At 41.5% G+C, this 25,110-nt stretch overlaps 2 protein-coding genes across 5 annotated transcripts in view; one reads left to right on the top strand and one right to left on the bottom strand.

Annotated features, from left to right (window-relative positions):
* The window catches only part of CCT6B (chaperonin containing TCP1 subunit 6B), a 53,113-nt gene that overhangs the window by 2,293 nt on the left and 25,710 nt on the right, over nucleotides 1-25,110 (top strand). The window contains exons 1-4 of one of the 4 annotated variants that reach the window (XM_015119055.3): nucleotides 17,039-17,290; nucleotides 18,893-18,956; nucleotides 19,839-19,973; nucleotides 23,891-24,064. In XM_015119055.3, coding sequence (XP_014974541.2) covers nucleotides 17,154-17,290; nucleotides 18,893-18,956; nucleotides 19,839-19,973; nucleotides 23,891-24,064 — 510 coding nt within the window. In that variant the 5' untranslated portion in view covers nucleotides 17,039-17,153. Of the gene's footprint in view, nucleotides 1-17,038; nucleotides 17,291-18,892; nucleotides 18,957-19,838; nucleotides 19,974-23,890; nucleotides 24,065-25,110 lie in introns of those variants that run through there. The other 3 variants (XM_077970795.1, XM_015119056.3, XM_015119058.3) reach the window with 3 other exon arrangements.
* Nucleotides 15,448-17,008, bottom strand: ZNF830 (zinc finger protein 830). The gene has a single exon (XM_001113549.5). It carries the CDS (start codon nucleotides 16,979-16,981, stop codon nucleotides 15,863-15,865), a length of 1,119 nt encoding a protein of 372 aa, XP_001113549.4. The 5' UTR covers nucleotides 16,982-17,008; the 3' UTR covers nucleotides 15,448-15,862.

Here is a 25,110-nt window from a genome sequence, read left to right as displayed (position 1 = left end):
TAAGGATATAAAGCAAAAATATTGGCTGGGCACAGTGGCTCACATCTCTAATCCTAGCACTTTAGGAGGCTGAGGCAGGAGGAGTTCAAAACCAGCCTGGGCAACATATTTATAAGAAAAAAATTTATTTAAAAAAGAAAAATATTTTTATACGACTGTGCTGTTTGTGAGTATGTGTCTGTGTGTGTGTTTGACATAGGGTTTTGCTCTTGTCACCCAGGCTGGAGTGCAATGGCACGATCTCAGTCCACTGCATCCTCTGCCTCTCAGGTTCAAGAGATTCTCCTGCCTCAGCCTCCCAAGTAGCTGGGATGACAGGTGCCCACCACCACACCTGGATAATTTTTTTATATTGTTAGTAGAGATGGGTTTCGCCTTGTTGGCCAGGCTGGTCTCGAACTCCTGACCTCAGGTGATCTGCCCGCCTCAACCTCCCAAAGTGCTGGGATTACAGGCGTGAGCCACTGTGCCCAGCTAAGCTATTTTAATTTTAAAATACTTGATTCTTTTGTAATAACTCTTAGTTTAAAACACAAACAGGGCCCATCGCGGTGGCTCACACCTGTAATCCCAGCACTTTGGAAGACACTTTGGCCAACATGGCGAAACCCCATCTCTACTAAAAATACAAAAATTAGTCGGGCATGGTGGCATGCACCTGTAATCCTAGCTACTTGGGAGGCTGAGGCAGGAGAATCTCTTGAACCTGGGAGGCAGAGGTTGCAGTGAGCTGAGATTGTGCCACTGCACTGCAGCCTGGGCAACAGAGTGAGACTATCTCAAAAAAAAAAAAAAAAAAAAAAAAGAAAGAAAGAAAAATTAAAAAGCTTATAAAGTAAAAAAGTTAACAGTAAGCTAAGGTTAATTTATTATTGAAAAAAGAAGACAGTTTTAAAGTAAATTTAGTGTTGCCTAAGTATACAGTTTATAAAGTCCAGAGTAAGGCAGAATAATGTGCTAGGCCTTCATATTCCCACACCACTCACTCACTGACCCACCCAGAGCAACTTCTAGTCCTGTAAGCTTCGTTCATGGTAAGTGCCCTATGTGGTGCACTCTTTTTTTTTTTTCTTTTTTTTTCGAGATGGAGTTTCACTCTTCTTGCCCAGGCTGGAGTGCAATGACGTGATCACAGCTCACTGCAACCTCCGCTTCCCAGGTTCAAGCGATTCTCCTGCCTCAGCCTCCCGAGTAGCTGGGATTACAGACATGCACCACCACGGCCGGCTAATTTTGTATTTTTAGTAGAGACGGGGTTCTCCATGTTGGTCAGGCTGGTCTCAAACTCCCAACCTCAGGTGATCCACCCACCTTGGACCATTTTCTTTTATACCTTTGTGTGTGTGTGTGTGTGTGTGTGTGTGCTGTACTTTGCCTATGTTTAGAGACACAAATACTTACCATTGTGTTACAGTTGCCTACAGTATTCAGTATAGTAGCATGCTGTATGGGTTTATAACCTAGGAGCAATAGGCTATACCATATAGCTTAGGTATGTAGTTGGCCATACCATCTAGGTTTTGTAAGTACACTCTACGATATTCCCATTACCAAATCACTTTCCAATGCATTTCGCAGAACGTATCCTGTTGTTAAATGACTCAAGACTGTCCTATCTTTATGTTAATTATTTATTGAAGTGATTTTTTGGATATGTTGTGTTAAATAAAATATATTATTAAAGATCATCTCACCTGTTTATTTTTACTTTTTTGAAAATGTGGCGACTAGAAAATATAAAACTGCATGTTTGGCTTACACTATATTTCTGTTAGAGTGCAGTGCCTTAGATTTCAAACCTACATGTGGAGGGCGGCATCTGTGCCATATGCTCAGTGCCTAGAACAGTGCTGGGCACACAGTAGATACTCAACAAATATTTGTGAATAATGAATGAAACTCATGAGTGAATGGAATGAATGAATAAAACTCTGGAAGTGATAAGATCCCCTAGAAGGATGTTTATTATATCGTAACAATATTTGATATAAACTTGCAAAGACTCAGGCTCTAAATGTTGATTTTTGCTTGACGAGAGCTCCCTGGACCCCCTGATTATCTCTGATTCAGGTCCCCTGCTGTGAAATGGAACTAGGTACAAAAGAAATGGAACTAGGTACAAAAGCTGGCAGTTGCATTTCTTTAGAAAAGTGGGAACTGGCTGGGTGTGGTGGCTCATGCCTGTAATCCCAGCACTTTGGGAAGCCGAGGTGGGTGGATCATAAGGTCAGGAGTTCGACACCAGTCTGACCAACATGGTGAAAGCCCATCTCTACTAAAAATACAAAAATTAGCCAGGCATGGTGGCATGCGCCTGTAATCCCAGCTACTCAGGAGGCTGAGGCAGAAGAATGACTTGTACCTGGGAGGTGGAGGTTGCAATGAGCTGAGATCGCGCCACTGCACTCCAGTCTGGGAGACAGAGCGAGACTCTGTCTCAGAAAAAAGAAAAGTGGGAACTGCTGTACCAAGGAGAATGAGGCAAAGTGTGGTGGGAAGAGCAGGGCTTTGGATTTGCACAGACAGGTTTGAATTATGTTCCACTACCAGCTGTCTGTAACTTTTATCTATTTTCTTAACTTTCTGGGTCTCAGTTTTCACCATGAAATGGGGATAGTTTTACATTTAGGTCTGTGATCCATTTTGAGTTTATTTCTGTGAAGGGTGTAAGATCTGTCTAGATTCAATGATTGCCATGTGGATCCCTTGTTGATCTAACACCATTTTTGAAAAGACTGTTTTCTTATTTGTATTGCTTTTGGTCATTTGTCAAAGATCACTGACTATGTGAGTCTGTCTGTGGGCTGTGTATTCGGTCCATTGGTCTATTTGTGTGTTCTTTGACCAGTACCACACTGTCTTGATTCCTGTAGCTTTATAGCAAGTCTTAACTTAGATAATGTCAGTCCTCCAACTTTGTTCTCTTCCTCCAATATTGTGTTGGCTATTCTGAATCTTTTGCTTTTTCGCATAAACTTTAGAATCAGTTTCTAAAGCCAATATCCACAAACTAACTTACTGGAATTTTGATTGGGATTGTATCGAATATACAGATCACATTGGAAAGAACTGACATCTTGACAATATTGAGTATTTGTATCCATGAACATGGAATATTTATTGATTAGTTTGTCTTTGATTTCTTTTATTAGGGCTTTGTAGTTTTCCTCATACACTTCTTGTACATATTGTATTAGATTTATGCTTAAGTATTTCATTTTTGGGGTGGTGGTGAAATGAGGATAAAAATAACTCTTGGGATTGTGGGTACCAATTAATGAGATGACTGATATCAGCTTGCAAACTGCTTGGCACTTAGAGGCATTTCAATAAATGTACATTCTCCTGCACTATCCAACCTGGATTCATTCATACCACTACAGAGTGTAATCACTCAGTCATTGATTGGTCAGTCAAGTATTTATTGAGTGCCTACTCTGTGTCAGGCACAATTCCAGGAGTGTAATACAGTAGCGAAACAAAGCAGACAAAAATCCAGCCCTCATGGAGCAAACTAGTGTGGGAGATAAATTACAAACAGGGAAGTAAAATGCATAAGGTGTAAGAAGTGAGTGGGTGCCATGGAGAAGAAGAAAGCAGAGGAGGGTGGAACATGCAGAGCAGGGGCAGGGCGGCAGTTTTAAATAGAGGTCAGGAAGGCCTCACTGACAAGTAACAACAGAAAAGATTTGAAGAAATGAGTCAGCCCCATGCAGATTGAGGATAGAGGGAGCATTAGATAAAGGCATGGAGGCCAAAAATGTGACTGTCATTTGGGACGATAGCAAGGAGATCCATGTGGTAGAGCAGCTGGAGTTAAGGTTGAGAAAAGCAAGGAGACAGATCCTGTAGGGTCTTGTAAGACATTGCAAAGACATTGGCTTTTATTCCAGGTGAGGAGGGAAGCTAGTGGATTGTACTGAGCAGGGAAATCGTGTCATCTAACTTAGGCTTTAACAGGATCACTATCACTCTGGTTGTTGTGTAGAAAAGTTGGGAGATGAGTCAGGTAGCTATGGTAATAATCTAGGGGAGAGATGAAGGCAGCTTGGGTGGTAACAATGATAGTAAGAAATAACTGAGGCGTATAGACCCCTAGGGGAACTGTGGATGGGCTCAGGGGTGTCCTTGAATTTCCTGAAATGTTATATAAACATTTGTGTGCATGCGCAGTTTTGGTGAAGAGCTTTTATGGAGTCTCAAAGCAGTTTTATGATCCAAACAAGAACTAAGTTGGTGGTGAATAATCCAGATACCTCATGCTTGTTCCTAGCTATTCAAAGTCCTCAATTAAGTTCTTTCCACAGACCTTGACTGTAAATCCTCTAGGGCATCTATCCTGTTTGTGAGCCTCTTAAAAGTTTCAACTACCTCCTTTAAGACTGTTCTATCCCTGACTTCCAGTTAAGACTCATCAGGATTGTTACGAAGAAAAAGAGCCGTAAGGAAATGGGTAGATTCTGTTCACGTTCTATGCTACTAACTGGTAGCTTGGGAGCCACAGGCAAGAATTGGGAAAAGGCTTGACACCTTCCTAGAGACAGTGAGGGGCACTTGTAAGGCTAGTCTGTTCTCGGTGGATTCCCTTTTTTAATAAGCTGTGGTCTATGAATCACATAAATCCCAGCAGCAAGAGCTGATTTTATGGGTTGGTTTGCTTAATAGTCACACAATTAAAATAAGTTGTAAAAAACGGTGGTGGTATTTGCCAGGATAAATATTTAAAAGGGAACAGCTGTAGAAAGATATAATAATTCACATCAGCTCATTGTTCTTCATTCTCAATAAAGGCTGCGGAGGTTGGTTCTTAACCAGGGGGGTTTCTTGGCCTCTCCTTTGAATATGTTGTGCTACGGCTGTCAGGTTGAGGAAGGGCAGAGCTGAGAGGAGTCATACTTGCCTTTGGGAGTAGCTGATCCATGACAGAGAGGTTCTGGGATGAGGTTATGGGACGGGGTTAAGAAGATGAGGTCACAGATGTGGTGTGAGGAAAACTCAAAAGTTGCCACCATCTTCCTTGAACTCCTGGGTTGGGTTTTCTAGCGTGAAGTCCTGGTGGTTATGTTTTTCAGGAGACAAGTTAATAATTTTCAGAGGGAAATATGTTTTTTGAAGAGATAAGCCTATTTGAGAGGTAGACCTAAGTTTTCCTTTACAGGGCTCTGGGGCTGGTTGCTAAGGTAGTTTTGATGATAGCTGGTTTTTTAGCTTTGGTGCAGTGGCAGAGGTTGAAGACTGAGCTGAACACTTTACCTCTCTTGTTCCTCCTGCCATTCCTGTACATTGGGAGAGCCTCTACCCCTTTTCTTTCCTTCTCTGGGAAGTGCCACTTTGGCCCTCTTGAAGCATTCCTGACCACCCATGCTGCCACCTCCCCTGCCTGCAGCTCCTATCTTGGTCTTGGTGATAGATCCTCTTGGGAGGGTCCTTAGTACCCAGACATAGCCTAATACTCCAAGAGGATAAAACTAAGGCTCAGGGAGTAAACTGACCAGGTAAATATCACAGCTAATGGGCGGCAAAGTGGGACTCAGACCCTAGACTTTTGATTAGCCCTCTTTACACTGCATATAACCAGTAGTTTAATATTTTGGTCCTGCCCAATTTCCTTTTTTTTTTTTTTTTTCAGAGATGCAGTCTTGCTGGAGTGCAGTGGTGCAATCTTGACTTACTGCAACCTCCACTTCCCAGGCTCAAGCAATCCTGCCACCTCAGCCTCCCAAGTACCTGAGACCCACAGGTGCACGCCACCAAAACTGGCTAATTTTTTGTATTTTCCGTAGAGACACAGTTTCACCATATTGCCCAGGCTAGTCTGGAACTCCTGAGCTCAGGTGATCCATCTGCCTCGGCCTCTCAAAGTGCTGGGATTGCACCACTCCCAGCTAATTTTTATGTAGAGATGGCATCTCGCCATGTTGCCCAGGCTGGTCTTGACCTCCTGGCTTCAAGTGATTCTCCCACCTCAGCCTCCCAAAGTGCTGATATTACAGGCTTGAACCACCGCACCTGGCCCCTGCCCAGTTTCTTATATACTATTTATAATACAACCAGATTGTAATTTCCTTGAAGGTCAGGGCCACTTTTTCACTCATTTATTCAATAAGTATTATTTGAGTGTCTGCTTTGTGCAGGGCATTGAGTGAATAAGATAAACTCAGACTCTGCCTTTAGGAAGAGGTTGATATATACCTTTGAATTCCTTGCAGACCCTTGTACCATAGTGTACACTAAAGAAGTACTCAGTGAACACTGATTATTGTTAATAAGTATTATTGAGTGCTTCTTATATGCCAGTGCTAAGCAACATGTGTGTATGTATTTAATCGTCAGAGTAAACTTGTGAGGCAGGATCTGTTATCAACAGATGAATAGGTCAACAGGTTACGTTATTGCTTTAAGCATTGGTTTTTGCCACTGCAGAACTACGTGAAGAACTTGTTTAACATGCTGTTTCCAATGTTAAACTGACCTAGAATCTCCTTGAGTAGGTCAGCATAGGGCATTGGATATAGTTGGGTTAGGGAACCATTGTCTTTGAAATGGGCCCATTTGCACAGACTAGGTGAGACAGCCCTTCATCCAGAAGCTGCACACTGATGTCTGATGCTGTGAATGTTAGCCAGGTTCCTCCTGCCCAAGCATCTATCTAAAACCTAAACTCTCTTTAACTTGGGTTTTAGCTGTGTTCTGTACTTTTCTATTTCTCAAAGGAATTTTTGGATAATGGGTACAAGATGTTTGTTATATTATTTTCTGTACTTCCCCGTGTGCTTCTATTTCCTAAACTTTTTGAAAATTAAAATAAAAAGACATCAACCAAAGGAATATATCAGTTTCTACTATGAGAGGTTTTCAAGTAGCTTCAAGGACTATTTGGAGGAGTAAAATTGAGTCTTTTTCTCGAGTGAATCTTGTGTTCTAAAATAGGAGGGCTTCTCTAGTTTTTCTTCCTTCTCATTTGGAGGAGTGTAGAGGCTGTGGGCTGAAGAGCCAATCCATAACTGGAAAGAAAATCCAGATTAAAAGAAGGAATTAGTCATTTTTGTCCATCTTCTCTGTCTTTTCCCAGTTGAGGATGTTAAGTCTTTCCAAGAAATGAATGTGCTTTTTTCTCTTCCTTCCCATGCTGGATTTCTGCCTTTGGGCTGGAGTCTAAATTGCTTAGGGTCACACGCAAGGTTCTTTGTAAATCTAGTCCCAGTGGACTTCCTGTCCTATTTCCACCACATCCTTCCATGTACTTGAGGTGACAGTTTCCCCTGCACTGCATACTTTCCATGTCTCTGTGCCACTATTACCTTAGTCCACAATACTCATTCCCTCCTTCACTGCTTGGCACAGTCTTTCTCGTCCTTCAATGCTGAGTGCAAATTTTCCCTCCTCAGAAGCTTTCTGAGCCCTCCTCCCCGCAGTCAGTTGCTCCTCCAACACACTGCCCACTCAACACTTTGCACAAACATATTTTATCATATTATATTATAGTTAGTTGTAAACAGACCAGTAGATCTCAACTGGGGGCTACTCTTAGCTAACACGATGAGGTGGGGGGTTGTGACGGTGCCACTGACATTTAGTGGGCAGAGGTCAGGGATACTGCCAAACATCCTACGATGCAAAGGACAGACCCCCAGCCCAAAGAATTATCCAGTCCCAAATGTCAATAGTGTAGAGGGAAGCCTGGTGTGGTGGCTTATGCCTGCAATCCCAGCACTTTGGGAGGCTGAGACAGGAGGATCACTTGAGTACAGAAGCTCAAGACCAGCCTTGGTAACAGGGAGACACTGTCCCTACCAAAAAAAGGGGGAAAAATAGATGAGTATGGTGGCTCGTGCCTGTAGCCCTAGCTACTCAGGAAGCTAAAGCAGGAGGATCACTTGAGCCTGGGAGTTCAGGGCTGAGGTGAGCTATGATCACACCACTGCACTCCAGCCTGGGCGTCAGAGCGAGACCTTATCTCAGAAAAACAACCAACCAACCAACCAAACAAACAAAAATAGCGATGGGGTTGAAAAGCTCTGATCTAGACTGAGATCCATTTGTTCAGGGCTACATTTTATTCATCTTTGAATCCCTAGGAACTCTCATAGAGTAGGTTCTTAATAAATGTCAAATATACAAATGAGAGGGAATGAATGGAAGCAAGTGGGTCTAAGCCACCTTGGGAAATAACTGTACTTAATCTAGTGCCTCTTCTACTTCTAAATTATCCCAAAAAGAGCAAAAGCATTTTCCCTCAGATACCCTCTGTGGATGGTCATGTGGAGGAGGGCAGTCTCCTAGAATACAGAAACCATACAGTACAGTAATAACAGGCAACATTTAGTGAGTGCTTACTATATGGCTCAGATGCTATATTAAAAACATTGACATGCGTTTAACTCATTTAATCTTAGGAGACAGGAACTATTACTCTCCTTGGATTATATTAATGGTTGAGGAAACTAAGTGAAGTAACTCGCCCAAGGTCACCTTGTCAAAAAGCGGTGGATCACAGGGTACTTTGTAGCTGTTGTTTCCCATTAGGATTTCTGAGAACTGAAATCATCGTTCTTCCTCCCATCAGAGACCACTAAGGAGTACACACTTTATTGCTGGCGAAATGAGGTAAGGCAGAGCATTTGGGAGTGTGTGGAGAAAATCTGAGGATAACGCCCTGCAACAAAGAGGACTTCCCAGCCTAGCAAGGGATTGTGAAAAGCACTGAACTGCTTTAACCTTGACAGCAAACTTCCCTCATCTTAAATTATTGCTATTTTGGGGATCCTGTCATGTTTTGCACATTTTATTATTAAATATAGAAAATATATTGGACTGGGAAATCAAGTTACATCTGGTCTTAGTGATTAACTTACTGAGTGACCTTGGACGAGTCATTAAACATCTAAAATGGAGTGATAATAGTTGTTTCACTCTTGGTGGGGGGTGGTGAGATGAAGAAAACCGATGTAAAAGTTGGTGTATTAGTCTGTTCTCATGGTGCTGATAAAACCATACCTGAGACTGGGCAATTTACAAAAGAAAGAGGTTTAATGGACTTACAGTTCCACATGGCTGGGGAGGCCTGGCAATCATGGTGGAAGACAAAGAGGAGCAAGTCACGTCTTACATAAATGGCAGCAGGCAAAGAGAGAACTTGTGTAGAGGAACTCCTCTCTTTAAAACCATCAGATCTCCTGAGACTGACTCAGTATCATGAGAACAGCACAGGAAAGACTTGTCCCCATGATTCAGTTACCTCCCACTGAGTCCCTCCCACAACACGTGGGAATTCAAGATGAGATTTCGGTGGGGACACGGCCAAACCATATCAGTTGGTGAGTAAAAAATACTCTATGCAAGTATATATTAATATTAAATAATAATGAACAAGGGCTTTGGGATTGTTGCCTTGAGTCAGTTGTTTCACTTCAGAACCTCAGCTTCCTCATCTGTAAAATGAAGATTTCATATACTTCACAGGGTTGTGAGGATGTGATGTGGTGTATACCAAGCCCTAGCATAGGGCCACCCATATGGTAGGTATCCAGTCAATAGTAGCTATTATTAATAACCTGATCAGCTGGCTTGATTGATACCACCTTGTAACTACACTTGGCAAAACAACAAGCAAACAAACAATACACAACAATGAAAACAACGAACACCACATCATCAACCGCTTCGTGTGGTCCTCCTCATTCCCCTAAAGATGACTCTTGGCTTCCCAGTGTGCTTGAAGCTCACCAAATGCTGCTAGCAAAATGGAGGTGCAGCCAGATGGAGCTGGTTTCCTCCTCTGAGAGACTGGGGGTACTTACAGTGAAGGATGGCTAAGTGCATAGATGCACTCTGAAAGGCTTTGACTGCCAAGAGACAAGGGGTGAGCGTGGCTGGGGAATAGTGAGTGCTTGCTGGCTCTGTGATCTTGCCCTGCCACTTTCTTCCTCCTGGTATCAAGGTTGCCCAAGAGCTCCCGCTGACATGTGGAGGTCCCTCTTTGCCTATTTGGTGCTATGAGGAATTCCTGTTGGCTAACTGTGAAGGTGGCCCATTGCACCCTAGAGGCTGTTGTGTATACCTCCTTGCCCTGTTGTGTGCTCAGAATAGGTAAGGGCTTCGTGTGCCAGAGAAGTAAGGAAGACGCATAGTAGGAAAAAAGTACCTCAGCCACTGAGTCCAAGCTGCTGACTGACTTACTCTGGTTCTGATTTCTGTAGTCAGCTTGATCTTTCTGCCACTTTCCCAAGCAACTTCCAGCTATGTGGGGGATATTCATTCAACAGGTGTTTATCGAGTCCTATTATGTGTCTGACATTATTTTAGGTTGCAGCTAAGACAGACAAGATCCCTGCTCTCATGGAGTTTACATTTTAGTGGGGAGAGTTAGATACAAATAAACAAGCTAACTTAAGATAGTGATGTTTAGTGAATTCATAAAGTGTTTTGAGTGACAGGTGGCTGTTTATGCCATCTGAGAAAGGGACTTTAGAGCTGAGAACTGAATGATTGAGAAGACTGCCATGCTATCTGAAGTCACATTCCAAGCAGAGAAAACCACAAGGGTGTGAGCCCTAAGATGTCACATCCGAGGGCTAGAAAGCTAGCTAGTGAACTGGGAAATAGAGAATTAAGGGGAAATGTGTAGCAGATGAAGTCAGAGAGGTATGTCACAAGGTGCGGGTCCACAGATCACACTCAGCCCACAGTGTTTTTGATATTTCACTGAAAAACAATCCTGACTTGCAATTTATCTTAAGTCAAAAAAAAAAAATTTGGGCCGGGTGTGGTGGCTCGTGCCTGTAATCCAAGCACTTTGGGAGGCCAAGGCAAGCGGATCACAAGGTCAGGAGATCGAGACCATCCCAGTTAACATGGTGAAACTCCGTCTCTACTAAAAATACAAAAAAATTAGCCAGGCATGGTGGCGGGCACCTGTAGTCCCAGCTACTCAGAAGGCTGAGGCAGAATGGCGTGAACCTGGGAGGCAGAGGTTGCAGTGAGCCGAGATTGCGCCACTGCACGACAGAGCGACACTCCGTCTCAAAAACAAAAACCAAAAACCAAAAAAAAAAAAAAACCACCAAAACCAAAAAACAAATTGTCCATGCCACTATGCCAGGCCGTTATTCCTGAATAACAGTTGCATTCAACGTAGAACAGTTATGCTCTCCTGTCCCCTTCCACACCACTTTAATGGGGCTTAGTGTCATCAGTTTGTAAGTAGTAGACATTTGAATTAGCAACCCCTGAATACCATGTGGACTTAATAAGGGCTTGGATTTCTTACCCCCACCACCCCCCAGTGTGATGGAAGCATATAATGGTTTTAAATGATGAAGTGTCTTAATCTAAAATTTTAAGATCATTCTGACTACTCTGTGAGAATAGATTGTGATGAGGGTGAGGGGATAGGCAACAATGAATGAGATGTTGGTGGCTAGGGCCAGTGAGAAAGAAGTGGACAGATTTTAGGCATATTTTAGAGGTAGAATGGACAGGACTTAACTAGTGCATTAGATTTGAGGGAAAGGAATGACAATGAATGATGGCCCCCAGGGTTTGCCTTGAGCATCTGGGTGGGTAGTGGTGCCATTTACTGAGACAAGTCTCAGTAAAATTTACTCAGTAAAATTTATTGAGACAAGTTCTCAGTAAACCTGAGAACAGGTTTGAGAAGAAAATCAAAGCTCTGTTTGAGAGTTATTCTATTTTGAACACCTATTAAATCTTGAAGTGGAATGTTAGGTAGGTACTTAGCCAAGCCAGAAGCTTAGGAGGAAGGACAAGGTTGGAGATATAAAGTGGGAATCTTCAATACATAGGTGATATTTAAACCCATAGGAATGGATGAGATCACTGAGGGAGGAAATGTAGATGTAAAACTGAATGTGGGGAGTTTTGGCATTTTTTTTTCCCCCTGTTCAAACTTTTTTTTTTTTTTTTTTTTTTTGAGAGATGGAGTCTTGCTTTGTCACCCAGGCTGGGGTGCACTGGTGCGATCTCAGCTCACTGCAACCTCTGCCTCCCGGGTTCAAGTGATTCTCCCACCTTGGCTTCCCAAGTAGCTGGGATTACAGGCATGCACTGCCAGGCCCAGCTAATTTTTGTGTTTATTTATTTATTTTTTAGTAGAGATGGGGTTTCACTATATGTTGGCCAGGCTGGTCTCAAACTCCTGACCTCAGGTGATCTGCCTGCCTCGGTCTCCCAAAGTGCTGGGATTATAGGTGTGAGCCACACAGCCCGGCCCTTGTTCAAATTTAAATCTTCTATACTCCTGGTATTATATAGGCTAAGACTATTAGTTTGAAAAAGCAATCTAAGGTTATCTATCTAGTCATCATTCCTATGAATATTTACTCAAACCCCCGGCACAACATCTAGCCAAACAGCTAGCCAATTGGTACTTGACAGGAAACACACTATTTCCATTAAGATCTTCCATTCTGTGTTCATCAGAATGAGTCCATGTCTTGCTGGACTCTCACCATACCCCTGTGAGGAATTACATATCTTCATGTTATAGTGGAGCAAATTAAGGCTCAGAGACGTGACTTGGCCAAGCTCATTAACCATTAAAAAGTAGAGTGGAAACTTGAATGCAGGTCTTCTGTTCCAATTCCATGGTTCTTTCCATTACTACACACTAATCTAGTGATTGTTACTATTAAAGATTTTAGGCCTAAATTACATTTTCTCCTGCAATTTTAATTCCATAGCCTATTTTGTCCCCTGGTGTGTAAAAAGCAGTAATTACTTCCATCATTAAATAGCAAATTTTAAGGCACTGGACACATATACATTTGAAGGCTAGTTGGATCAGCATTTTTTCCTTCTTCCAAGTTAGGTGTATTGATTTAAATTGGTAAGTGAAGCTGGGTGAGAGGATACCTTTATAGCATTTACACTTCTATATTGTGATGATGGCTGAATTAGGGGGCTTTCTAAAATGAGAAGTGACTGGAAGGAGTCCTTGGGAACAATTCTTACAATTTAGGAACAATGATGGTATTCAGTCAAATGCCAAAACCTGTTTGACTTAGCTCAGAGAAGGTATAATAATGGAGCTTTCCAATGTATAAGTGGATCAGGAAAGATGCACTAGCTCCTGTAGCTGTTTACACTGACCTCAAATTCAACAAGGACTCATTGGGCACTGATTATGGTCAGGGCCCCATTTCTACTGCTCTGGAATGGAGCTTTGAGAATCAGATTTTGAGGGCTTCCTAAAAGCCCAATGGGGGGGTTCACATTAGTAACACACACCTGGCACTTATTAAGCAGTGTTACAATTAAGGACTCAATCTACAAGGGTAAATTGTTAACTTAGAAAGTTCACATTCCTTAGAGCTTGGTATTTAAGGTCCTCCACATGTTCCTAATCTGTATTTTCAATCATAATTCCCACTGTTGCCAGGAGTGAACCCTCTGCTCTAGTTAAATTGGATGCTGGCTACCTCCTGAGCATGTTTATCTTTTCACCTGGATACCTTACTCTTTAGATCTATGCTGTTTTTTATAGTAGTCACTAGTCACATATGGCTATTCAGTACTTGAAGTGTGGCCAGTCTAAACTGAGATGTGCTGTTAGATACACCTAGATTTCAAAAATGTAGTAAAAATAATTGATTTTAAATATTAACTACATATTGGAACATTAATATTCTGGGCATAAAACACATTAAAACTACTTTTACTTCTTTTTACTTTGGCTACTAGAAAATGTAAAATTTATGGCTTGCATTATATTTTTTGACTTTCTGAGACAGGGTCATACTGTTACCCATGCGGGAGTGCAGTGGCACAATCACAGTTCACTGCAGCCTCCACCTCCCCTGGCACAGGTGATCCTCCCACCTCAGCATCCCAAGTAGCTGGGACTACAGGTGCATGCCACCACACCCAGATAATTTTTTTTTTTTTGTATTTTTTGTAGAGATGGGGTTTTGCCATGTTGCCCAGGCTGGTCTTGAACTTCTGAGGTCAAGTGATCCACCCGCCTCGGATTCCCAAAGTGCTAGGATTATAGGCATGAGCCACCACACCCAGCGGCATTATATCTTTAGTGGACAGTACTCCACTAGATTGTTAGCCAAGGCAATACTGGGCCCACCATTCAAACCTATATTTGTACTTTCTTCCTGGCGTAATAGTGATGAATGAAGGGAAAATTCTGAGTAACAGTGGGTTCACACATTTGAGGCAAGCAAGCCATGTCTCATCAAATGGAAGCTGCTATCACTGATCAGCTAGCAGCTCAAGGAAGAAGACTGCCAAAGGCAGCAGGACAATTATTAATAATAATTTGTGGTACACAGCAACTGTTCAATAAGTGTTAGATAAATCCTTTTAGGCAGTGACACTAAATACAAAATCTTGAATTCTGTACTTATCCCTCCTGTTTTTCTTCTTCCACTTCTAGTCACTAAAATTTAGCTATTCCTTTGAAAATCTTTCACTTCTATTCCTTTTCTCCCAATCCACAGCTAATCAGTCTTGTCACCTCGCTTTTGAAAATATAGTTTTCAAATAGCTCCTAGTTTCCTTCTACCCTGTGTTCATTCCATTCTATATACTGTTAATGTTCCATGATATTTCTTTGCAGATGTCATTCTTCGCTCAAAACCTCCATTTTCATATGAACTTCATAAAAAGTTTTCACTTAGCATTCAAAGCTTTTCAAACCTTATCTCTTGGTACTCCTCTCCATAAAAAAGGAATTTAGGGAAACTAGATTGAGTTAATATATGTAAAGCACTTACAACCATACCTGGCCCATACTAAGAACTATATAGGTCTTAGCTATTATTATTATTGCTCACTTTTATTTGAATATGCTGTATGCATTTCTACTCCAGAACACTGCTAAGTCCCTTTTCCTATTTGAGTACCTCAATCTCTAAAGGAAGGAGTGATTTAAACTATCAATGACCAGCAAGAGCCAACTGTTACTGCTGGAAAGACAACTTAAATATTCTTTCTACAATAGATAGGACCTGCAAACAAGGAACTCTAATTTACCACCAAATAACAAAATTTAAGGCTGGATGAAATAAATAAAAGATAATATTTCCTTCATTCAAGAAACAGCAAATTTATGGAATGTTATTTAAAGAAAAACATAAATGGGTTCTGGATTTAGGGCAGTTACTCTTTAAATCCTGGCATATATTGGAATAACCTGGGAGCTTTAAAAAACACAGTTGCCTGGACCTCATCCCAGATTTATTGAAGGGGAAGGCCTCAGACACTTGAATTTATTTTAATACTTCATAGGTGATTCTCACGTGCAACCACATCTGAGCAGCATTGGTCTAGTCCAGGGAAACTGGTTTAGGGAGGCTGATCGTGTTTGGCATATATTTTTCTGTTTTTAAAATGAAGCATACTAAGAGAACTGATTAACCTATAATGACTTATGTGTTCATGAAGTGTTCTTAAAAAACCAAAGAAACAAGAAAACAAACCTTTTCAACTTGATGTAGGGTTCAGAAGATAAATACATTACAAATACCACAGTGAGCATTCATCTAAAAGTTTGCCGGTTGGTCTATTAATTTAAAAAAATTCAAAACAGAATTACTTAATATAGATTTAACTATGTACAATATTTACAACGAAAGTATACAGTTAAGTCTGTTGTGGAACAGTTGGCATTTTGGTATATAACACTTCAGAAATTTCAAAAACAACTTTACCTCAAAAACATTTTACACAAATTTTCCAAAGTGCTGTAGCTCACTGGCTCATTTTATCTTAACAATCCAGTTTAGCAATCCAGGTACCCAAATCTCTAGGCATGAAGTAACCGATATACTACTGAGAGACAGCACTTTTATACAATAGCAGAGGCTGTTAGAAACCTTGGGTCTTTAAAACCTTATAACAATGCCCCTTTCACTCTCCAATCCTGAGACAACAAATCCTGTAGTTCCCCCTCATCATCGCTGTCAGCATTCTCTTCTTCCTTTTTCTGCAGTTCTTTTATGGTCAGGATTTCTTTAAGTTTATTTTTTATTTCATCCTGGCGATTCCGTAGCTTTTCCACCCGTCGATAACACTCTATCTGCTCATCGATCTCCCCAATCTGGCGGTCCAACCGTCCCTCCTCATCCTCTTCGGCAACTATGGCTTCGGAAATAGTGTTGACCTGCCTCATGGCTTTTTGGAATTCGTCCCACTCTTTGTCCATCTGATCTTTTGGGGCATCAACCTTTCGCACCCTTGCATCTACCTCAGGGTCGTCAAAAAAACCTTCCGGTAACGCTTCCGCGGTGTTTTCTCTCCTTTCCACCACTTTTTCATGTATTTCTGCTTTCTCAATTGACCCTGAATGAGGAATTATGGGGGCCTTGGGAGGATTAGTACTAAAGAAATCGTCTGGCAGCACACTACTTGTTACCTCCCGCGAAGAAGAAACTGAGTGCTCCTTGCCCTGTGCGTCGGACAGCGGCTTGCTGGCGTCCCCCCTTTTTCTTTCTCCATCTCCTTCCTCCTCCTCTTCCTCCTCCTCCTCATCTTCATAATCGGGGAGTAAACTGAGTCCTGAAGGCTTACTGGAAGTCGTTCTAATGAACTCCTTTCCTATTTTGTCAAAGTTGGTGGGCAACGCAGATGTGGAGGGCTGTACCTGAGGCACCAAGGTGGCCTTCGCTCTCTTGGCGTCTTGGCCGTCTGCGTCCGGCGCTTTCCTCTTGACGGTCTGAGGCGCTGAGCTGGCGGACGAACCCTGGCTGGCTTCCTTCGCGCCTTTCAGCTCGGCCACTTTCTCTCGGTGCTGCTTTCCCAGGACGTGAGTCTGCCACAGGAGCTCGCTCTTAACCGGGGTGTTACACAGGGCACAACTCAGCTGCCCCAAACGGTTGTACTTCGCGAATGGAGATTCTATCCGTTTCCGATTGGTGCTCAGACGCTGCTTCTCCTTCATTAACCGCCGCAATTCTTCCTGATTTACCACTCGCTTCCCGGCCGGAGTCCTGGCGGAGGCGGAGGACGCCATCTTGGCGACCAGACCCAAAGCGATTCTGGTTTCCGTCCGGCGAGGCTTGATAATGTCACTTCCTGTAAGGGCGATGATTGGCCGAGGTTCAAGAGAGCGTGGCGTAGCGTTGGCGTTTTTGCTCAGAAGCGCGACTAAGGCTTTTTTTTTTTTTCCTGTGAACGATTAGGCTATGGCTGCGATAAAGGCCGTAAACTCCAAGGCTGAGGTGGCGCGGGCCCAGGCAGCTTTGTCTGTCAATATATGCGCCGCCCGAGGGTTGCAGGATGTGCTGCGGACCAACTTGGGTCCTAAAGGCACCATGAAAATGTGAGACGGCGGTTGGAGCGGCCGTTAGGCGGCCGGGGGCTTGTTGGGTGTCCTGGAGCCCTCTGAGGCAGGCGTCCGTGGAGCGCTGTGGATGTTCTTGCGAGCTTGATTTCCCTCATTCTCATCCCTGTCCTGAGGGTATTTCTCGCCTGGTGCAGGTGGAGGAGAAAAGCCTCCCCTAGAAGGCCCCAGGAGTGAAATTGTGACGCTCCCCCGACACCCTACTTTTCGTCAAGGTTCATATGCAGTTAGAAAGTCAGTTAATTTAGTGTCTTATTGGAAACATAAAGCATTTAACTTCTCTGCTCTTTAAGACTGTATACCTTTAGTCCATAAATTCAACAAGTAGTTAGTTTTGTATTTTGTGTGGCAATGTATTGTAGTGGAGAGGGCACAGGCTTTGGAGCCAGGAGGGCATGAGGTCAAATCCAATTTCTACTTAATACCCTGTGTCTGTGGTTCTTCATATCTATTCATCTTTTCAGTATATATTAAGCACCGTTTTCTCTAGACAAGAGTGAGGAAAAGAGACCAGTGAGGAAAAAAGGGTATAAGAGGAGAGACACATCCTCATAGTAATGAACAAAATAAATTAATATTAATGGTAAAATAAGTCACTTAGGTACTAGTTGCTGGGACACAGAAATGATCAAGATACAGTTTCTGTTCTTAAGGAGATGTGGTAGAGACGGATGTGGTAGAGTAGGATGTGCTAATTATATATAGATGCATATGATTATGCTGAGGAAAGGGAATAATTACTGATGGCAGAAGGACAAGCATCTTAAATGATGTTTGATCAGAGTCTTGGGTTGGAAGAGGGAGTAAAGGCCTTCTGGGCAGAGTAATTTCAGGAATAAGAAAGACCAATGGTGCAAATCCAATAGAAAAAACAAAACATGGTGTATTAAGGGAACCAGAAGATTTGCTTGTGGGAAAGTAGATGAGTCAGGGAAGAGAGACATAAACCAGATTGAGAAAGGTCAAGTGTCTGCTGTGTTTGGATTTTAACTTGAAAATGATGAAAAACATAAAAATCATTGGAGGACTTTTGATCAGGGAACTGACTGAATCACGTTGCCTTTTAGAAAGAAAAATGTGTGGAGGGTGTATTTTAGTTTGGAGATAACTGGATGCTATCCAAGGTAGAGATGATAACAGTGGAGATGGAGAGAAGGGGGCAGATTCAAGAGATATTTAGGTAGTAGAATTGATAGAACTTGGTGATCTAATAAATGCAGGGATGAGGGAAACTAGAGTGACTGACTGAATGAAAACGTTCACCAAAATAAAAACCTGCAGGAAATTTGCAGATTTGTGCTTTGTAGACTTTCAAGTATTCTTTGACCAAACCACTTTTCATAACTCATCAACTGCTTTTATCTTTAAATCTGTAAATGGTCCATTTGGAATGAAATCGCCATAAGCTGTCCATCTGGGGAGAAATGATTCTGTGAGCTGCAAATGGTGGTAATTACCATGGCATATTCCCATGGTACAGTAGTTTTCCAAGCCCAGTTCCCTCTGTTGAGGATAATGGGATGGCAAGCACTGGGAGTGTCTTCCTACCACATGAAGTTAATATCGTTGTTCTCTGAACAGGCTTGTTTCTGGTGCAGGTGACATCAAACTCACCAAAGATGGCAATGTGCTGCTCCAAGAGATGGTGAGCTGATGCTGCTGACTTTAATAAACCTTAATAAGCCTTAATTAGGAGCATAGTAGAACTTGTGTATCTGTAAGCCAAGGCTGTCAGCTAAATACTGCAGTCTTGAGTCTTGAGATATGCTTGTTGAATTAGACTTCAATAAAAAAATTTTTTTTGGCCGGGTGTGGTAACTCACTCCTGTAATCCCAACACTTTGGGAGGCTGAGGTGGCCAAATTGCTTGAGCCCAGGAGTTCAAGACCAGGCTTGGTGAAACCCGTCTCTACAAAAAAAAAAAAAAAAGAAATTTGCTCAGTGTTGTAGCATGTGCCTGTAGTCCCAGCTACTCAGGAGGCTGAGGTAAGAGGATCACTTGAGCCCAGGAGGCCAAGGCTGCAGTGAACTTGAGATCGTGCCACTGCACTCCAGCCTGGGTGACAGAGTGAAACACTGTCTCAAAAAAAAAAAAAAAAGAGTTTTTTTTTCTGGCTCTTTCCAAGTCTTTGTATACTTATACATATGTTGTATACTTAGACATACTTATAAATTAATAATATCTTTTGGGGTACTGCCTTATGTTCTTTGTAATTATGGAAAAATAAAAATATCCTTTGCAAGTTTAATAAATGTATTCATTTTGAGATTGAAGGATTTAATCTTATTTTAGAAATGTCATTGCATTCTGAAGCAAAGACTTATGAAATCTTCAGACCTCATTACCTGTCACTTTTAAAATTTTGGACTTGACATTTAGGTATTGATATTACAAAACTTGTAAACTTGTAGAATGAAGCTTATTTCATTTTTTAATTTTACTGCTGACCCCTAGGTTATCTTGTTTTTGGTGACCTACTTTCTTATCTCATCCTCTCTTTTTAAATCTGTTGCTTGCTTTTTCCAGCAAATTCAACATCCAACAGCTTCCTTGATAGCAAAAGTAGCAACAGCTCAGGATGACGTCACAGGAGATGGTACTACTTCAAATGTTCTAATTATTGGAGAGTTATTAAAACAAGCTGATCTGTACATTTCTGAGGTATTAGAATTTCACAGAGTTTATATGTTATTTTGAATGGCAAGTTATTTTTTTAACTAGTAAAATGATTGCATTTTAGATGTTATTTTTGTTTTATTTAATTAATTAACTATTTATTTTGAGACGGAGTCTCACTGTGTCACCCAGGCTAGAGTGCGGTGACAGGATCTCGACTCATTGCAACCTGCGCCTCCCAGATTCAATCGATTCTCGTGCTTCAGCTTCCCGAGTAGCTGAGATTACAAGCCACCATGCCCGGCTAATTTTTGTTTTTTTATTAGAGACAGGGTTTCACTATCATGGCCAGCCTGGTCTCGAGCTCCTGACCTCAGGTGATCCACCAGCCTTGGCTTCCCAGAGTGCTGGGATTACAGACATAAGCCATCACGCCTGGCCTAGACAGTTAATTTTAATTAAGATATTCTTGGACAATTATAAATGGAAATAATAATGAACTTTGTTGGCCAAAATACTGCCTTTTATTGGAATTATATATCTCTTTTAAAAATGAAATATTTAAGAGACATAAAAAAAGTAAAAAATTACCCATGTATCCATGGGTAATTAAGAAAGTAAAACACCATAGATAAAGTTGAAACCAAATTATGCACCCTTGTAAAACAACTGGAGAAAAATTATTGAAGGTTTTCTTTATTGTGAATTTACCTTCCTTTCTAGTTTCATTTTTCTTTATAAATAATCTACTTCAGCCAGAGTCCACCATTCACTGGCCTCTGAAAATATCATGTACGTTTCTACCTTTCTCTAATTAAGTATCTCTTTTCTCCGTATCTGAACTTTTTCTGTCTTTCAGGGACCATTTCAGCAAAGCATAACCTTGTCAGAAATGATTCTCTGTGTTTCGTTTAGTATTGGGAATTTTCTATTAATTCAGTACTTGCAACTTAGGATGCTTTTGGCTGTAAACAACTTGACTGAAACTCACTTGAACAATAAGGAAATGATTATCTCCCATAATAGAAAATGGAGAGATGAGGCAGACTGTCTGGTCATAAAATTCAGTCTTCAAGTACACAGATTCTTTGTCTCTTAGCTCTTCCACTCACAGTGTTGTTTCATCCTAAGAGTATTTCCATCTGGAAAGTAAGAGGCCGGGCGCGGTGGCTCAAGCCTGTAATCCCAGCACTTTTGGAGGCTGAGGTGGGTGGATCACCTGAGGTCAGGAGTTTGAGACCAGCCTGACCAACATGGAGAAACCTCATCTCTACTAAAAATACAAAATTAGCCGGGTGTCGTGGCGCATGCCTGTAATCCCAGCTACTCAGGAGGCTGAGGCAGGAAAATTGCTTGAACCCAGCAGGCGGAGGTTGCAGTAAGCCGAGATTGTGCCATTGCACTCTAACCTGGGCAATAAGAGTGAAACTCCATCTCAAAAAAAAAAAAAAAAAAAAGGTAAGACTGGCTGGGCACAATGGCTCATGCTTGTAATCCCAGCACTTTGGGAGGCTGAGACAGGAGGATCACTTGAGCCCAGGAATTTGAGACCAGTCTGGGCAACATAGTGAGACCCCGTCTTTAGAAATAATAAAAAAAATTAGGCTTGATGGCATTCCGCATGTGGTCCTAGCTACTTGGGGAGCTGAGGCAAGAGGACTGCCTGAACCCAGGAGGTGCAGGCCGCAGTAAGCCATGATCGTACCAGTGTACTCCAGCCTGGGTGACAGAGTGAGACTCAGTCTCTAAAAGAGAGAGAGAGAGAAGAGAGAGGACAGGACAGAGGAGAGAGAAGAAAGACTGTCAGAGGAAAGTAGGCAGAGGGCAAGATAAAGCCATTCAGGAGGCTTTTCTTTGGTATGATTGGGCCAACTTTAGTATTATGTCCATCCCAAGCCAGTAACAGTTTTTATGGGAATTGACTTAGACTAATCAGGATCTACTCCTTGAGCTGGGGATAAGATCAGCTTTCTCCAAAGCACAAGTGGGAGAGGGAAACCCAAACCAAATTAGGGTTGGGTTAGGAAGAAAGGAGTTTGGCAAGGGTGAGATGCTAACAGACATTATGAAACTCTGTGACCGTACAGTGATAGAGCTGGGCACAGTATGTGATAGAATCACTGAGGCTGGAGGGACATCCTAAACCAGCCTGAAGCAGTCAGGAAGAACTCTCTGGAGGAAGTAAGACCTGGCCTAAATCTTCAGGATGAGGAGAAGTGAACCAGACAAAAAAGCGAGGGTTGAGGAGAATGGCTTTGCAGGCAGAAGGAACAACATAAGCAAAGTCACAGAGAAGACAAACAACATGGTGTTGTATGAAGCTACAGGCATTTTGATGTTGCTGGAATTTCAAGGGATGTGAACAGTAGTGGAGAAGAGGCTGGAGAGGGAAGTGGGAGCCAGATCACAGAGGGCATATAGTATGCTAACCAACAAGCTTAGACTTCATCCAGTGGTATTACATACCAAACATAGAAACATACTAATGACTGATACGGTCAGATTGGCATTTTAAATATTTGGGGGATGGTTTTAAGGGAGTCTAGACCAGAGGTTTTCATAGTAATCTGGATGAAAGATTGTGGGGTCCTAGCTTGAAGACGTTTATGAAAATGGTTAATAACATAGCCTCTAGAGTCACGTCTCATGGGTTTAAACAACCTGGTTTCACTTCTTATTATCTTGGTCATCTAAGGCAAATTACATTATCCCTTTAAGCCTCGGTCTTCTTATCTGTGAAACAGGAAAAATAATAATACCCACTTCATAGTGTGGCTAGAGAATTAAATAACTCGTGTAAAAGTCTTAGTCATGTCCAGCACAAATACTCAATGTCAACTTTTAAAGATTATTATAGGATTGATGTAAAGAAAAGAAGTAAGGGAATGAATTAGACCAAGTGCTAGCTTTTACAAGTTTGTGTATTATTTTATGGAACAAAAAATACTATTAAAAATATTTTGTCATAATTTTAGACCTATAGAAAAGTTGCAAGCACACTACAAAGAATTCCTGTGTACTTTTTACACAGATTCTTATTTTCTTTTCTCTCATTCTCTGCCTGCCCTGTTCTCTTCCTTAGTATCAGTGTACATATTCTTTTTAAACTCTATGTTGCAGACGTGATCTAAATATTTTAGTGTATGTTTCTTAAAACCAGGGAATTATATAATTGCAGTATAGTTATAAAAACCAGGAAATTAATAACAGTAACACATTGATACATTAGTATTATCTAATCTGCATTCTATTCAAATTTCACCATTTGTATTAATAGTGTTCTTTATAGAAAAAAAAGATCTAAGTTCATGCATTGCATTCAGTTGTTGTGTTCCTTTAGTATCCTTTAAGCTAGACTAGTTCCTGAGGTGCCTTTTATGCTTCATGATATTGCTACTTTTAAGGAGTACCAGCCAGTTATTTTGTAGAAAGTCCCTCAATGTGGATTTGCCTATTTCCTCAATTAAACTTAGGTTATAGATTGTTGGCAGGAATACCACAGAAGTGTTGTGTTCTGCTGAATGCATCATATCAGCAGGCATGTAATGCCTGTCTCTCTCATTACTGTGATGTTAACTTTGATCTCTTGGTGAAGTGGTAGACACCACAGTGTTCTGTCTGCCACTTTTCCCCAATTCAGTGGTGGTTCTTTTCCTCTGCATTGAAAAGAATATTTTTGTGTGTGCCCATTCAGAAGGGCACCACATGCCAACAATGTAGTCAAAATTTTTGGAAATAAAAAGGACTTTTGTAATTTTTTGTACTAGACTTGAAGCTTTACTGTAAGTTTGAGATTATTTCAAGTATGAAGCACTAAAATGACTTATGGATTATGTACACTTATATATCATGGCAATAATGTGAGTAACTATTTTTGGGCATAATATATTAATCAGACAGGTTGGTTACTTTTACATTGGATGACTTATTTTATAATTTATAATTTTACGTTGATGTAACAGGGCCTGCACCCTAGAATAATAACTGAAGGATTTGAAGCTGCAAAGATAAAAGCACTTGAAGTTTTGGAGGAAGTTAAAGTGACAAAGGAGATGAAAAGAAAAGTCCTCTTAGATGTAGCTAGAACATCATTACGAACTAAAGTTCATGCTGAACTGGCTGATGTGTTAACAGAGGTATGTTATTAAACTTTTGCATTCAGAATAAATATAGCCTAGCGCATGGTGATATTTTTATTTTTTCTGTAAGATAATCAAGGATTGCATGTGGTTTTTTGGACATAAAATACGGAAGACAGACAGTTACTGTATAGGCCTAACTGTAGATTAGATTTGACTGGTGAGAACAGTATTTGTAATTTTCAGAAGTATCATACTAGGCCTTTTTTTTGTGTGTGTGTGACAGAGTCTCACTCTGTTGCCGAGGCTGGAGTGCAGTGGCATGATCTTGGCTTACTGCAATCTCCACCTCCCAGGTTCCAGCGATTCTCCTGCCTCAGCCTCCCAGCTAATGCCTGTAGCTGGGATTACAGGCATGTGCCACCATGCCCAACTAATGTTTGTATTTTTAGTAGAGAGCGGGTTTCACCATGTTGGTCAGGCTGGTCTCCAACTCCTGACCTCAAGTGATCTGCCCACCTTGGCCTCCCAAAGTGCTGGGATTACAGGTGTGAGCCACCGCGCCCGGCCTCATACTAGGTCTTTTTTTTTTTTTTTTAAATGTGACTTGATAGTTGGGAGAGGTTTCGCTGCCTGCAGATGATCTCCTGTGGAAGCTCTTGAATAGTATACTGGTCTTTTTAAACCTAGAGGTCCATATTTTATTATGTGAGGTGACGCATGAGATAGTATTTTTAGCAGTGTACCTTGTAGATAAGGTTACCAATATAATGGAATGTGAGTGATGTGATATATTAATATATTAATATTCACATCTTGGAAATGTATATTTGTGTAGTTTATTTCTTTTACTTACTAATTTTTTTGAGACAGAGTCTTACTCTGTCACCCAGGCCGGAGTGCGGTGGCATGATCTTGGCTCATTGCAACCCCCGTCTCCCAGGTTCAAGTGATTGTCCTACCTCAGGCTCCCAAGTAGCTGGGATTACAGGCACGTACCACCACACCCAGCTAATTTCTGTATTTTTAGTAGAGATGGGGGTCTCACTATGTTACCAAAGCTTGTCTTGAACTCCTGACCTCAAATGATCCACCCACCTGGG

This window comes from Macaca mulatta, chromosome 16, assembly GCF_049350105.2.
Source record: "Macaca mulatta isolate MMU2019108-1 chromosome 16, T2T-MMU8v2.0, whole genome shotgun sequence".
Lineage (NCBI taxonomy): Eukaryota > Metazoa > Chordata > Mammalia > Primates > Cercopithecidae > Macaca > Macaca mulatta.
This window is presented reverse-complemented; position numbering and strand designations above follow the sequence as displayed.